The sequence below is a fragment of the Chiloscyllium punctatum genome, chromosome 3 (assembly GCF_047496795.1).
Source record: "Chiloscyllium punctatum isolate Juve2018m chromosome 3, sChiPun1.3, whole genome shotgun sequence".
Taxonomy (NCBI): Eukaryota; Metazoa; Chordata; class Chondrichthyes; order Orectolobiformes; family Hemiscylliidae; genus Chiloscyllium; species Chiloscyllium punctatum.
This window is the reverse complement of record NC_092741.1, coordinates 152,126,339-152,142,516: the sequence shown is the minus strand read 5'-3', so window position 1 is coordinate 152,142,516 and position 16,178 is coordinate 152,126,339. Positions and strand designations below refer to the sequence as shown.

Here is a 16,178-nt window from a genome sequence, read left to right as displayed (position 1 = left end):
CCCACCTGAGGTGCAATACCTGTGGGTCTTTCCCTCAAATGAACAATTTTGCCCACTTTGTGCCCACACGAATTGCCGTATATGAGCACTCAAGCTCAAATGACCCGAATTCCCCTTCACCTTCTAATTTCCAGAATTATTTCTTAACTGTTTAACGGGCAACTGGGAGCGAATCAATAAGGCGCTATTCTGTAACCCCGCTTGGCTAGTTAGCAAGTTTCACGGGAATTGCGGTAAGTTTTAAAAGATGCTCAGTATTTAATGGAATCGCTGTCTGATAAAATACTACGCTGTTATTGGCTGCGTTTGGAGGTTTCGAGTTCGCTGGTAGGTAGATGCTGGGGCGGGGGGTTGCAGATTTGTGACGCCTGGACCTCCTCCTCGTTATTATCACCAAATGAGAGCCATCAGACGCAGCAGCTTCCGATGCATCGCTTTTGCCCTCACGGCTTCTCACATTTCCAACACTGTAATCCCCTACAGCCGCGCTTACAGAGGTCCCCCTCTCTCTCTCGACCTTAACAGCGCCGTGGGGCGGAAATGTTCCATCCGAGAAGTTTGAGCATCAGGCCGCATGTTCCCTGGCTCTGCACACGACGGGGTGGGGAGTGGGGGGGGGGGGGGGGGGGGTGCTGTCCCGGGTGAGATGCAGCCCTTCCTCATGCCGTGCAGAGCTCACCTGGGACTGTAAGGAAGGCTCTCGGGAATTCCTTCAAGCCTGACATTCAGTCTCAGCAAAGGGAATGGGATTAGGGTCAAAGATTCTGAAATTTAAAAAAGAAATATGGGGAGGGGTGGAAATTAGGACGCCCGCCCCCCATCCTCAGCGAATTGCAATCACATATCTGTTTAGCTTAGTGAAGGAACTAGAGAAATGGGTGCAATTTCCATTTTTCATAAAGAAGATCATTTAAAAGTGGCAGGTCAGTGATTGAAACGCAGCACCCCAGACTAACTATATCATCTTGCTGTTAGACAGAGTCTACCCTTAACCGATGGCAGCTCGCTGTTTCCAGCCGAGCCAAATTGCATGTCAAGGAACGAAAACAAAGCAGAAATTGCCGCAAAAGCTCAGCAGGTCTGGCAGCATCAATGGAGAGAAAGCAGAGTTAACTTCTCGAGTCGAGTTCAGAGCTAGGATATATGAAAGAATGCAATTCTCCCCAACAAAAAAAAACATACCCGCTCCCTCCCAAAGGAAACCAAAATAAAACAGCTGGAATGAGACAGTTTCTTTTATTAGAATTCCATCCTCAGTCAGAATTCGTTTGCGAGGTGTTGCTGTGGCCCAGAGTTGTAGTTGAAAACAAACTGTTGAAGAAGAAAAAAAAGTTATTTTTCTTTTCAGGGGAGAAGGGGGTTTGGTGGGATCAGGTTTGAGCCAATCAGAATCGCAGTGGGATCGCCCTGCTCCGCGGATGCCTGAGCTTTGCTGGACTCTGAACAGCTCTCTCTCTCTCTCTGTCTGTGTGTCTCTCTCTATGTCTCTCTGTCTGTCTCTAATGTAAAACCAGGACGAAGGTGTGTCTGTGTGTGTGTGCCTGTGTGTGTGTGTGTACGTGTGTGTGTGTGTGCGCGCATCGCTCAGCCACCGAGCTGCAACTCCCCTGCATTTGGAAGCCGCCTCACTCGCGGAATGGAGAGCCCGAGGAGAGCTGTAGCGCTGCTGTGCTGGACCCTGTGTTGTTGCTGGGATTTCCTGGAAGCGGCCACTCTGGGATCTCTGCACGGTTCCTCTTCCCGGGACGGTGCCGGTTCCACATCAGCGCTGCACAGCCGGCCTCGGGGGCCCGGCTCGGTGGTGCCCCATGACTACATGCTGTCACTTTACAAGAGTCTGTCGGAGCCTGAGAGGAGAGGGAGGAACAGCAGCTTACTCCGGGCTCGCAGCCGTGCCAACACTGTCACCAGCTTCGTGGAGCAAGGCAACGGTGGGTACACAGGGGCAGGGGAAGGGGGGCATTCGGTTAACTCACAGGCAGCCCGCCGTTTAAATGGGAAGGCGCTTTTTAACAGTAACTCAGTGGCGCGAAATACGAAGATGTAGTATCCATCTCTCTCATCTCAATTCTGCCCAGTCCCCTAAACCAAGCGGGAGTTAATGTGATCTCTCCATAGTTGAAACATTAACCTGATCTCGAGCAAACTGCACACTAATCCTTCGGTTGGGGTAGATCCCGAGAAGGGAAAAAATTACTTCAAGAATTCTTCAAACGTGCAGTTCTCACCAGAAGCAGTTGCGTTGGCTGCGCCAATGGCTTGTGGTCAGATTTGTTTGTTTTCTCTCTGTTTCACTTTATAGTTTTTGTGTGTATGTATGTGTGTGTTTGTGTGTCTGTGTGTGTCTGCGTGTGTATCTGTATGTGTGTGTTTGTGTGTCTGTGTGTATGCGTGTGTCTGTGTCTGTGTGCATGTCTGTGTATGTGTGTATGTCTGTGTATGTGTATGTATATCTATGTGTCTGTATGTCTGCGTGTGTGTTTGTGTGTCTGTATGTCTGCATCTGAATCTGCGTCTGTGTGTGTATCTGCGTATCTGTGTGTGTCTGTGTTTGTGTGTCTCTGTGTCCGTGTATCTGTATGTCTGTCTGTGTGTCTGTGTGTGTGTGTGATTGTGTGGGGGCGGGTAGCGGGTGGGGAGTGATCCTGAGGATTCCCCCGATATAAATCCCTCTCGGTTAGTTGTCACGAATCTCCGGGATTTGCAGTGGTGGACAACAAGAACATCCCTCAGTCAGTGATCAGCTAGGTGCGTGAGGGGCGACCTGTACCGTGGGGTCTGCTTCATGTGGGAGAACGCATTGAGGAAAAACTGACGCGTGACGTTTAAATGCAACAACTTTTGCAACATTTAATGACATTGAGACAAACACGACCCACGATTCCGCTTTAATACTCGGCGCTAAACAGACACTCAAAGATGGTCTCGGTACAAAAAGCCCTTCCACCCGAAATTTGCAAGAAGTGTGTTAGTGAGGGGCGTGTGCGGGGGAAGATTAATGTTGAAAAGGAAGTGATGGCCTAGTTAACGGAATGGACTTTAAGCCGTAAGGTAATGTTGAATTCAGATTGCTGTCAACTTATCGAGCTGCTGTGAAGTTATACCCCAGATCATTGCACTCACTCCCTTTGTACTGAGCGCGACAGTTAAAGGTACGGAGTACTGTCATTACACGGACTACAGTCTGAGAATAAAGATTAAACCATTCAGGAGGAGATGAGGGAGAATGTCTTCACTCAGAGAGTTGTGAACCTGTGGATTTCCATCCCACAGGAGGCTGTTGGGGTCAGTTCGTTAGATACATTCATGAGGGAGCTGGGGGTGACTCTAACGGCTAAAGGCGTCAAGGTGAATGGGGAGAGGGTGGGAATGGGATACACTGATTGCGTGATCAGCCATGATCTTATTGAATGGTGGGCCAGCCTCGAAGGGCCGAATGGCCTACTCCTGCTCCTATTTCCTATGTCTCTGTGTCTAAACCAAAATAGCAGCAGCTGACGTTTTATCGGTCCGGGCAGTTCCACGTCCCAGCGCATTTCAGTTTCACTGTCTTTGAGGACAGGAATTTCTCTCCGTATGCAAGCTAAAGGCTCCTCGGAATAAGACATGGCCGAGTTAAACTGGGTACCATCTGGGTTATATTAATCTCTGCTGGAGCACCATTACAACATGGGGCAATGGAGTTGACTAATTTCAGGCGGAAATACTATTCTGTTGTATCCCTCTGCGGAAGCGCGGTTCCAAATCTTCACCGCTAAATGATCGACCTGTGATAGAAACCCTCTGTGAGTCTCGGGGAGGGATGGCATTGGCAACATCCTCTTCCACTATACCTTGTCTCCCCAACTTACTCACACCCGACCCCAGAACCACCCGGAACTCTGTTCGGATTGACTAATCTGCATCAAATCTCCAGTGACATTAAATAGGACTCTTCTGGTCCAAATGTCATTTGAAAATTATGCAGATACCTGTAAAAGAATAAATAATTATTCAGCAAGACAGGCTTTTCAAAGAGGGCGCGAAGTTTGGACGCAGTTTGGCAAGTAGCCTGTGAATATTCCATATATTTAATGTGGAACTCTTTCTTACCAATAATCATACCGCTGTAAACTCTGAAGAGCGAGACAATGTGTTTAAACTGTCTGAAAGGCTTTGCTCGGAAGGTACAAGAATAGGGTCCATACTGGTTGATGATCCCGTGTCTTGGAGATGCGGCAACATCACCGTTTCTCAACACACTACCACTCACTGTGAAAAAAAATCACACTTGACCAACTAACAGTCCGCAAACAGTCATCAGACATTGACTCTAATGTTCTGAGACATCCGAATAATGTCCTTGAGAGAGTGGCCACCCAGGTGCACTTCACTTGACCCCTGACAAAACAAGATCTGCAGACGCTAGAAATCGGAAACAAAAGCAGAAATTGCTGGAGAAACTCAGCAGTTCAATTCTGAAGAAGGGTTATTGGATCCAAAACCTTGACTCTGCTTTCTCTCTCCGTAGATGCTGCAGAGTTTCTCCAGCTGTTTCGGGTTTGGGGACATACAGTAGGGTTGTCTCCCAATTCAGTGTAATACCGGGCGACTAGATCTTGCGCTGTGAGAAATCACTGTAGTTTTCTCCTAGTTTGTGCTGAACCTTGCAGCCTCAAGATTAGTGAAACAGTTCAGTTAAGTCCAATGCATTTTTCAAAAAGGCAAACATGTATCCCGAGGGTACAGAGGAGGTTCGCTCGGTTGATTCCAGAGTTGAGGAAGTTGGTTTAGGAGGAGAGATTGAGTAGAAAGGGATTATATTCATTGGAATTTAGAAAAATGACGGGGGATCTGATACAAACATATAACATGATGAAGGGATTAGATAAGATAGACATAGAGAGGATGTCCCCACTGGCAGGTGATACTAGGACAAGAGGGACATAGCCTGAAAATTAAGGGGAACAGATTTAGGCCGAATTGAGAAGGAACTTCTTCACCCAGAGAATTATAAATCTGTGGAATTCCCTGCCCAGGGATGGAGTTGACGCTACTTGAGTACATGTTTTTAGAGCTAAGGTTTACTTTTTTTTTGAACAGCAAAGGAATTAAGAGATACGGTGAGAGGGTGGGTAAGTGGAGCTGGGTCCATGAAAAGATCAACCATGATCTTATTGAATGGTGGAGCAGACTAAGATGGATCAGATGGACTACTCCTGCTCCCAGTTCTTATCTTGTTATGTTCGAAATGTGGAGAACCTGTGCAGGTGGGTGGTTCAGTGAAACTCCGTGTCCGATTCTGGGTGAGTTTTGAAGATTGTTCACTCCCGGCATCTGTCTCTGGTTTTGCCACCAGTGCGTAAACGGAAGCAGAAACACCACACAGACTGGTGACTCCAATAATTAATCATTTAAAAACACCGGCTGGGGAAAAGCTCTAAATCTGAGCATGACATCAATATTAGAACATTTCTCAATTGCTTGGACCTTGTTAAATATATATTTAAAAATTATTTCATTAAATGCAAGTACTGCAGAAATCGGATTAAAGTGTAGTATTTTGGTAACTGAGCAATGAACTCGGCGAAAAATCAACATTGCAGTTTCTGCATGTCTGCGACTAAACCCTGTACCCTAAGATTATTCAGCGAGAATCCTTTTGGAGGGATTTTACATTTCCAATTATGCACGGAATATCCGAGCAGATTTTACCCCGACACACAGCATCAGGGTTTCAGCAAGTTTGCTTGTTCTTGTCCACCTCATTCCATCGCCGTTAGTCGGTAATCTTTGTTTTCTTTTTAAGATTCACTAGTTTGAGATGCTGAAATTCTCCGACATAGCTGGTCTCGCTGGTTAGTAGCGACCATTTTATAGGCCTCGATTGAAAAATAGACCGATACATCGACCCTTCCTCAACTTCAGTTGGCCCCATAAACGCTTCACAACGAAAGTGTGAGGATAGAAAGTGTCCTTGTTGTGAACCAAAGCGTGTTATTTACTGATAATGTTGGTAAACAGGGACTCGGGAATGTATTAGAGATTGTAGCAGCCGAGAAACAATAACCAAACCCGGACTCTGGTTACACTGAGCGAGATACTGCAAATCTTCAATGTACAGTTATACCAGAGCAAATGGAAATCATAACGCTTTACCAGTGCTCAAGTCTTCTCTAGACAGGTCTCTGTTGCTAACGTACTGGGAAAGTATTTTGTTGTATCTGGAAGTGGATAAAAGGACAGTGCTCCTGTATAAAACCATTCCAGCCGAAAAACTTAGCGAACAGGGGACTTTCTGTTAAAGTGGACGGTGAGACACAGGTCTTCAGCAATGTTAGTGCACACCCTAAGTCAGCACCGCCACACGATTCATGGGGCAAGAGCTTCCCGTTCACAAACCACCCGTTTCACCTGAAAAACCCATTTCGTGCCCTGAGGAACTGAACATTGCTGCTCCCCTCTCCCGTGATCAGTGTAAAAGCAGCGTCAAATATTAGGATTTTTTGTGATGAAGTGGTAATGTCCTTACCCCTAACACGGGAGACCTGCCGTGGTAGTGCCTGTACCTCTGCACCAGGAGACTCGAGTTCAACTCCCACCTCCTCTAGATGTTCGTCATAACATCTCTGAGCAGGTTGACTGGAAAGTATCTAAGAGCGGCGTATAACGGAAAGTTGCTGCCCTTTTCCATACAAAACACAGCCTATTCAGGCCGGATGTTTTGTTTTGCCCGGCCCTGTGTCATATTTGTTGAGCTCGTTAATAACTTGAATTCACACCAAACTCAATTTGCGCGTTCACATTTCACAACCGAAAATAACCCGCAGGAAATAGAAAAGAACCGACCAATGACTGTGTTGTGTGTAATTTTTATATAGTGTCTGATTGCTGAGCTCATGAAGTAGTCGTTTGAGTTATACACAGTCTGAAACCGCAGCCAGAAGGCAATAAAATCAAGTTAATTGTTCCACATCTAATGCAAAACAGTGCAGTATTTAATGCGGATTGGATCGACGGGTTCCAATACATTCGAACAAACTCAGTTGACATAGTTGAAAATGTGTTGCTGTAAAAGCGCAGCAACCCAATTTTCAGCTCTGACCTCCAGCATCTGCAGTCCTCACTTTCTCCTCAGTTGACATAGTCCCTGGGTGTGAGTCTAGCAGGCAAGGTGAACAGCCATTCAGCGGAAAGTAACCCAAGGCACAACGGGGACAACACAGATGACATTTTGGCCTTTGTATTTCACAACCCCTCGCTTGGATTTGATGCACCTTTTGACGTTCAGTAAAATTGCTCGGATTTCAACTGCAATGGGGAGTAAAGGAAGAGGCGAGGGGGATCCGCCGTCCCTCGGGCCCAACTTCCAAATGATTGCTATAGTGTGGTACCTGCAGGCTAGCGGCGCTTCAACAAGTTAGTTTTCATTTTGAAATTTTATTTGCACAGTACACTATCTGTGGCCAGCCAGCTCGGAGTCATTCCTATGAACTGAGGAGATTCTAAACCCCCTGTTCATATTTTGTTTTGCAACAAGGTAGATTTTCATTCTGACCACGACTCATGTGTTAGGGCGGATAAATAATTACAGTAATAAACGCGGGACCCAAACTAAATAAATAAGCCTTAGCTAAAGATCCAGCAAACTCTTCAACCCTGCACCATGCTCCTGCCAATGAACGAAATGGGAAAATGAAGTGATTTCAGTGAAAACACTAGTGAAATATTGCTGAAGTGAAAGGTGATTCCAGAAGGAAGAACATATGAATAACAGGCAATGAATTCAGCATTCAATGCTACTGGGAAACTGACCCGGTCATCGGTTTGTTTAAAGCATTTGTAATCTCCCTCTGTCTCTCTCCTTCATAAGTTATTATTCACCGTTCAAACAAAAAGCTACATGACCGGCAGGAGCGAGCAACGTTATCCAGGTAATTGTATCTGGTTTCAATCTTGGTGAATTATCAGAAAGGAAACTGCGGTTCTCCAGAAGGCAACATGCTAACGTGAAATTGACGTGTGCATCTCTGTGTTAGCCCAAAAGGAATGTTGTACGATCAGCACTAGGACTCCAATCCTTCTCTCCAGGAACCAGGAACCTTCGTCCCTGGGAACGAAATGAAAGGATTTTCGTTCAGAAATGCGATAGAAATGTGACCATAATTAAGGGTTCTTTTTTAAAAAGGCAAAAATCTCTGAGTCTAAAAAGTCTGACCCTTCCTTTGAATACGCCAAGATAGGATGTTACACACTAATTCTCTCAGATTAAACAGAAAATAGCAGCCTTGATGTGGAGGTGCCGGTGTTGGGCTGGGGTGGATAAAGTCAGAAGTCACACCAGGTTATAGTCCGACAGGTCTATTTGAGCGCTGCTCTGAAAGTAAACCTGTTGGACAGTAGCCTGGTGTCGTGTGACTTCTGATTTTGAACAAAAAAACAGACCAGCGGAAGGGAGAGTTTGGCCTCGCTTGGTTATGTTCCGAACACGTAGCTAACGCCAAATCATTCCTCGCTCCTCTGGTTGGATCTGGTTGAAATCTGCAGCCACTTTCAGTTGTTTCTGTTTTTTTTAAAAACTAAACTATTCCTAGGGAAACCCAGAAAGCAACTCGCACCTTCATTCCCAAAGCGACTGAAACTCCACAGTTGGGTTTACACTGAGTATAACTACAAACTAGCAACAGTGCAGTGCCTTACGCGCTGGATGTCTGAAATGAAGCAGGAAAAAAACATGCAGGTCATTTAGCGACTGAAAAGGAAAAGCATGTATTTTGTTAATTCCGGGTGCTTGGTCTTTTACCCGGTGTGCCCAGTACAGACTCTGACGGATCGAGTATCTTCTGGTGTTCTTTTTTACAAATGTGACCGTATTCTCTCTGGCCTGGTACAACAGGAGACGTTCAAAGTGGAAATGCTTAGGAACAAACTAAATATCGTAGCTCTTTGGATTTTGTGGGGTGCTCTCAGTTCTAACGTAGAAATAAATGCGGTCGCTAATTGCCGTGCTATCAATGTTATTCAGAGCGCCATTTGTGGCAGTATATCCCGAATCCTTTTAACTGCATATGGCATTCGGCTGGAATTCGATCAATAATCGACTTACATCGTCGCAATTTATTCTATTACTGATGTTCCACTGTACTGTGATCTATCATTGAGGATTTAATAAGGAAAATTTGCTTTATCAAAAGAAAATTGGCCACTCCAGATGAATTTCCACTTGCCACGACATCGATGTATTAGGTCAAACCAAGTGGTCTGGAGCGAACAGCTGTAATGAACAGCTTAATCATTCCGTACTGTCGACTGGTTAAATGCCTTTCACCAGTGCCTTGGCGCTTCCTCGCTTTCCTTTTTTTGTTAATAATTCTTGCTCCCCCGAACCTGCGGAAGGGATGGTCAATGCATCACGGCGCCTTCACATCATCGCCCAGTTTCCTGGGTTCCCGACCAAGTGATATTTGAACGAAAGTGTTATCTCCCTTGTACGTGTATTTACGGGTTGTGTGTGTGCCTCGTTTCCTCTATAGTCGGCAAGATGAGAGATTTGCTCAGGGCGATGGTATTCCACGCTGAGCGTTAGAAACCACCGAAAAAGAAAAAGTAACGCGAGGCGAGTCTCTAAAGTGTAATATCCTGACATAGGAGACAACTAATTCGTTTGGTAGTTGAGCGAAGTGATCATTAAAAAAACCTGAATGTCCAGTAACAGTTCATATCGCATACTGTGTGCCCCGAAATGGTGGACGAGGGGTGCAGGGTGAGTTTAATTAATACTTTTCCTGACACTACAATGCATTCACATCGACATAGATCCTTCCCTTTTAAAAAAACTACTTCGTCCTAGTTCCAGCACGAATTTGAGAAGGCATTTTTTGTTTAATTGCATGCACCTTATTTGTTCTCATCATTGGGTACATTTTATTTGAAGCAATACAGCGCTCATTGTGAGCACACGTCGGTGACGCGCTGGACTGTAGAGACCAGAAAGACAAAAGTCTGTGTGCTGAGTTAGCTGGGGACTAAAGGAACAACTTTACAATTGGCCTCAGCACTCATGTGTAATGAAGGGAAATTAAGTCACTCTATATCAGCTCAGTGACCAATACTTTGTATGGTATGATCTGCCAGTACTGCACGCAAAACACACGTTTATCTTGGTACATGTGACGATAAAAATAAAATGCTGTATGTTGTACCTGCGGGAAATTTGGACACCACGAGATGGCCAGATTTGTAACGCCCCTAGTCGCCCAATATTTTTTATTTATTGCCTAAACTCACATCCAGGCAGTAGGAGTAGCGCATTCTGCCCCTCTAACCTGCTGATGTGTTTGTAATTTAAGAACCACCTATACCCGTGATCATATTTCAACCCCTTGCTTTACAGGAATGTATCCACCCTGACTGAAACATAATCAAAGACTCAGCTTCCACTAAGAGGAAGAGAGTTCCAAAGACTCATAACTCTTTGACAGACAAAATCAAATCGCCCAACCGCTGTTTTGAGTGGGCGATTACTAAACGGTAGCCAATATTTCGATTTCTTCCCTTAAGAGGAAATAGTCTCTCTAACCTGCTCAGAATCCTTTGGATCTTGCGATGGCCTAGTGATATTATCTAGAGACTGTTATTATAGACACCCAAGTAATATCCTGGGTACCCAGGTTTGAATTCCTACTGCAAAACATCTGGAATTAAGAGTGTAATGATGACCATGGGGACATCCCCATCTGGTTCACTAATGTTCTTGCGGGACGAAACTGCTGGTGCCTGGACCGGCCCACGTGACAATGCCTGCACTCTGTACTTTTTTTCTTAAAGGTCACCTCCTACTCTTCTAAACTCAATTGGATACAAGTCCAACCAGCCTAATGTTCCTCAAAGGGATCTATTTCAGATCTTAGACTGGTAAACAGCCTCTGAATTGCAATGGCTCAGATTTCAGTATGATAGAGATAAATGAACCAGGAAGTTTAAAAAAAATGACTTCAGCAGAAGAGGACAAAACAAAGAATTCATAAGAACAATCAAAGTAGATTTATTCGCTGGACGCTTTATTTTCTATGGGAATGTAATGACTATTGTAATAATGAAGTGTTTAGTGATTAGGTTTACAACTATGGACAGTCAGGATGATTATTAATTAAGTTTTTGTGTACTTCCCATGTTAGAATTTTTAAATATTCCTTCTTGGCATCTGGATGACTATATCCATTGCCTTTCTCTCGTTTTTGGATGGAGGATGGAGGTTCTCTTTGAACCTCTACAATTCTTGTCCTGATGGGGCTTCCAATATTTGTGGGAAAGTGAATTCCAGATGTTAGGCGAAAGTGAGGACTGCAGATGCTGGAGATTAGAGTCATGATTAGAGTGGTGATTTCCCTGCTCCTCAGATGCTGCCTGACCTGCCGTGCTTTTCCAGCACCACTCTAATTCCAGATATTAACCTGCTGTTTCTGAAGCAACGACAAGTATGTCTACATCGGGGTAATGTGCAAAGGAGAAGCCATTCTTGTCAATGCGGGGATGGTAAAAGAGAAACTCTGTCAAATGAGTAACTGGCATCTATCCTGTAGAAGGTACAGTCATTGTGCATTGATGATGGAGGAGATTCGTGTTGTGCCCAATGGCAAGAGTGCCAACCAGGCTCTCACTCTGGCTTGGGTTTTACCTTCTTGAGGGTTGTTTTGGTCGCACACAGCCAGACGAATGATCATTATTTAATCTGATTTATTGTAGTTACATTATGACATCACACTCCTAAATCTTGCTTTATCCTTGTAAATGAATATTGCTGGTTCCTAATGGTTTTAGCTAACGCTGACTCTCCGGATATTATGGTAGGAATTTGGTGATGATGATTTGATGGGCCGGGAGGGACTAGATTGGGTTGGGATGTCTGGTCGGCATGGACGGGTTGGACCGAAGGGTCTGTTTCAGTGCTGTACATCTCCATGATTTTATCAGGTCAAGGACTATCAATCTCTGTGGCTCAGCTCCCGTATCTTTATGCAGCTTGCCTGCAGCTGTCACTCTCGCGGATACCTTTTTAAAAAAAATTCACATTAAAATGCAGTGCTTACAGTTTTCCTACGCTCAACTTAGCTTGGGGTATGTCTACAGAGCACATTTGACAACACAGTCTCTATGACGAGATCAGGTCCGTTTGGGGAAGCTCTTTTTATTTGGCCACACGGGGATAGAATGGGTGAAAAGGTAAAAGTATGGTGTCACAAAGCTTACAAATAGGTGACTCGGGGAGAAACCACAGTGACTTACTGCTGCAAAGAAAGTCCAAAGTGCTCCTTCAGTTTAGTGAACCCCTGTTGTTGCCAACTTAAATATTTCGCAAAAGTCTACAACATAAATATGCAGCAAGGAGGGTAACATTAAAAAAGAGGGGTGGGAATGGCGGGGTGTCGACAGGCAGGTTAACGGTATAAGACTTCAGCTAAATTTACACTTATATAAAAATGTTTTTGAACAATGAATAGCAATGCTTTCTAAAAACATAAATGCAACCGTTTTAAGCGTGTAAAAGTTATATTTAGAGTCATAGAGTCATAGAGATGTACAGCATGGAAACAGACCCTTCGGTCCAACCCGTCCATGCCGACCAGATATCCCAACCCAATCTAGCCCCACCTGCCAGCACCCGGCCCATATCCCGCCAAACCCTTCCTATTCATATACCCATCCAAATGCCTTTTAAATATTGCAATTGTACCAGCCTCCACCACATCCTCTGGCAGCTCATTCCATGCACGTACCACCCTCTGCGTGAAAAAGTTGCCCCTTAGGTCTCTTTCCCCTCTCACCCTAAACCTATGCCCTCTAGTTCTGGACTTCAGCTAAAATTAAACTTATTTAAAAAGGTCCAATTAGATGTTTTCCAGTATATTTCCTTGAACACTGAATAGCATTTTTAAACGTGTACTTGATTGTACTTAAACTTGAAAGTTCAGCTTTTTTCGCTTGATTTTAATCGAATATTATTTTAATTTCTAAAACCTGAAAGAACTGCGGATGTTGTATGTCAGAAACAAAACAAAAATTGCTGGGAAAAGCTCGGTAGGTCTGGCAGCATCTGTAGAGAGAAATCAGAGTTAACATTTTGGGTCCAGTGACTCTTCCTCAGAGCACAGACGCTGCCAACTTACTGCAGATCTGTACTGAATCTGTACTGAACATAACAACAAAAGACAGTGCTGGAGATCACAGCGGGTCAGACAACATCCATGGAGAGAGAGTAAGTCAACGCTTCGACTTTTCATCACCTGCTGAGCTTTTATCACCTGCTGAGCTTTTCCAGCAATTTCTGTTTTTTTGTTGGTTGTTGATTTTAATTTCTTCCTTGTGCAATTTTCTCCCATTTCTGGATTCAGAATTGAGTTTCAGTCTCTGGTCTTTTCTCTCTTGCAGACGGAATCTCCGTGGGTAAGAAACAGAGATACCTGTTTGACATCTCCAAGCTGCAGGACAGCGACGAGCTGGTGGGAGCCGAGCTGAGGATTTTCCGGAAATTGCCGGCGGACCTGCAGGAGGCGCTATCCCGGGGAGGGAGCGTCTATCGGATGTTGCTGTATCCGTGTGTCGAGCCGGGCAATCAGAGCCCGGGTAGGGTGGATTCGCGGACAGTTGACATCCTGGACACCGATTCATCCGAGTGGCAAGTGTTCGATGTGTGGGCATTACTGAAAAGCCACATCAGTGCGAGGGTGCTGTGTTTAGATGTGGAAATGATTTCCGAATACTCCCAGGAGGTTTTAGACCCCAGACTGCTGGGATTTAATCGCTCTGATCTGCAGCCCCAGGAGAAAGCGCTTCTTGTGGCGTTCAGCAACACCAGGAAAAGGGAAACCCTCTTCCGGGAGATCAGAGATAAGATCAAGTCACTGGGTGGATCGTTCTCGCCACAAGTCAGCAATGAACCCAGTGTCAAGCGCCGGAGGAAAAGGAGAACTGCGTTTACAAGCAGGCCCAGCAGAGGAAGTGGGAAAAAAGTCAAATCGAGATGCAGCCGGAAACCGCTTCATGTTAATTTCAAGGAGCTGGGCTGGGATGATTGGATCATCGCGCCTTTGGATTACGAGGCGTACCATTGCGAAGGGATCTGTGATTTCCCACTCAGATCCCACCTGGAGCCCACTAACCACGCCATCATACAAACGCTGATGAACTCCATGGAGCCGGACTCCACGCCACCCAGTTGCTGTGTTCCATCCAAACTCAGCGCCATCAGCATTCTCTACATTGACTCGGGCAACAATGTGGTCTATAAACAGTACGAGGACATGGCGGTGGAAGCGTGTGGCTGCAGGTAGCGCCCGGCCGAATGGTCGACGAGAGGCCAGGGGCATCCCCGAAGCGGATTGGACACGAAGCTGAGCGCTGCTGGGGGCTGACTAACGCTCAGAGGCGCCGGGTTGCAGTGAGGCGCTGGGAGGCAGGTTCGCCTCCAGACCCAGGGGGAATGCAGACTGGGTATATGTGTGTGTGTGTGTGAGGGGAGCCTGTAGCAATAACAGAGAAAGACACATGTCCCCCTGTTCCCCCAGCATGTGGCGGATTGGATTAAAAGTCACATATCAACACACAGACACACAGGGTCCATTTGAAATGGGGCGAAGGACTGACTCCAATGTAGCAGTTGATGCTCAGAAATGTTAAACAAAGTCCTCTGGGGACGGCGCTGACAGGTTGGGAAGTTCACTTAAATGCAAAATCCACTCCATCTGCTCTCTGTAGCGTGACTTAGCGCCCACTTTCAGTCATTATTTGCAATTTGATCACTGAATTGCCCCAGCGGGGGCATCCCTTTAGCGGACCGTCTGGTTTTGATCATTACTAACATGTGCTAACAAACGGGAGGCAGCTGTGAGCGGAAGACCCAGACTGCTCGCATTGAGCAGCTTTATCCTTGCGGAGACCACATCTTTCCATCTCACAGATTAACATTTAACCAACCTATTTGGGAATTATCAACATCGCAATCGCACCCCCAACCCTTCCCATCCATCTAAACGAAAACTAGATTTAATAAATTAGCACCTGAATTCAGAGAGCCGCGCTGTACTGTTGAATTACAATTCAGTGATTCATAGGTTGTGAAAAGAAAATTACCTCGTGACAATTCTAAATTCGGTCTGCACATTGTAGGAGTGAATATCACAGAAAAGTGGTACCAATGTTAAATTCCGGGGGTGGAAAGGGTTTCTTTGAATGAAGTGTTAATGGATACGCTCTTTCTGTATTCGCTGACATGTTGTGGCCGTCGTGCCTACATTTATTACCCATGCCGACTGTCATAGAGACAGTAGTTGTTGAGCTGCTCTCGTAATCCGTCCGCAGTTCGGCGCTAGGTACGCCCACAGTGCTGTTCGGATGGACATTTCAGGATTTTGACCCTGTCACAGTGAAGGAACAGCGGGATGTTGAGTGGTTTGGAGGGGAACTTGCAGGGGGTGGGGCATGCTCCCATACATCTGCTACCCTTGCCATGTTTAGGCGATAGAGGTTGGAGATTTGGAAGGTGTGCTAAAGTAACCTCAAAAAAGTTGCCTCACAGCCTCTTGGAGTTGGCACACGGTGCTGCCTGTCTGTATGTGGGGGCGTGGGGGAGGGGGGGGGGGGGGGGGGGAGGGAGTGGGAGGGATAGAGCGGGGGTGGTGAAGGGCCGGACAGGGTTAATATTGATGGTGGTGGATTGTTCTTTCTCCTGGATGGTCTCCTTGAGTGTTGTTGCACTTGCACCCATCCAGGAAACTAAAGAATATTCCATCGCCCTCCTGACTTGTAAATGCTGGACGGGCACTGGGAAGTGAGAAGGTACCAGCCACAGAATTCCCAGACTTCGACCTGCTCTTGTGGGCACAGTATAGAACTGCTTTAATGATTTCGCCTCTCGGATATCCCATTCAATGGTAGCGCTTCAATGGACCGTTAGCTCTGACACAAAAAAACATGAAAGAGGGACCAAGGGGTTCAGGTGCATAATTCTTTGAAACTTGTGCCACATGTAGACAGAACGAATAAAAAGACATTTGGCGTGCTTGCCTTCATTGCTCAGTCATTTGAGTATAAGAGTGGCAATCTTATGCTGAGGTTGTAGGGGATATTGGTGAGACCTCTTCTGGAATACTGTGACCAGTTCTGGTGACCAGTTACAGGAAGGATATTATTCAGCTGGAGAG

At 45.7% G+C, this 16,178-nt stretch overlaps 1 protein-coding gene across 1 annotated transcript; it reads left to right on the top strand.

Annotated features, from left to right (window-relative positions):
- The first annotated feature begins 1,405 nt into the window (after window positions 1–1,405).
- Window positions 1,406–15,589, top strand: gdf7 (growth differentiation factor 7). The gene is made up of 2 exons (XM_072562408.1): window positions 1,406–1,931; window positions 13,408–15,589. Exons 1-2 carry the CDS (start codon window positions 1,637–1,639, stop codon window positions 14,307–14,309), a joined length of 1,197 nt encoding a protein of 398 aa, XP_072418509.1. The 5' UTR covers window positions 1,406–1,636; the 3' UTR covers window positions 14,310–15,589.
- Window positions 15,590–16,178: the final 589 nt, after the last annotated feature.

Excerpts from the sequence above, each read along its gene's own strand:
- gdf7 (XM_072562408.1), top strand. The coding sequence starts at position 1,637 with ATGGAGAGCCCGAGGAGAGCTGTAGCGCTGCTGTGCTGGACCCTGTGT. Across the intron at positions 1,932-13,407 it reads CTTCGTGGAGCAAGGCAACG|ACGGAATCTCCGTGGGTAAG; the intron begins GTGGGTACACAG and ends TCTCTCTTGCAG.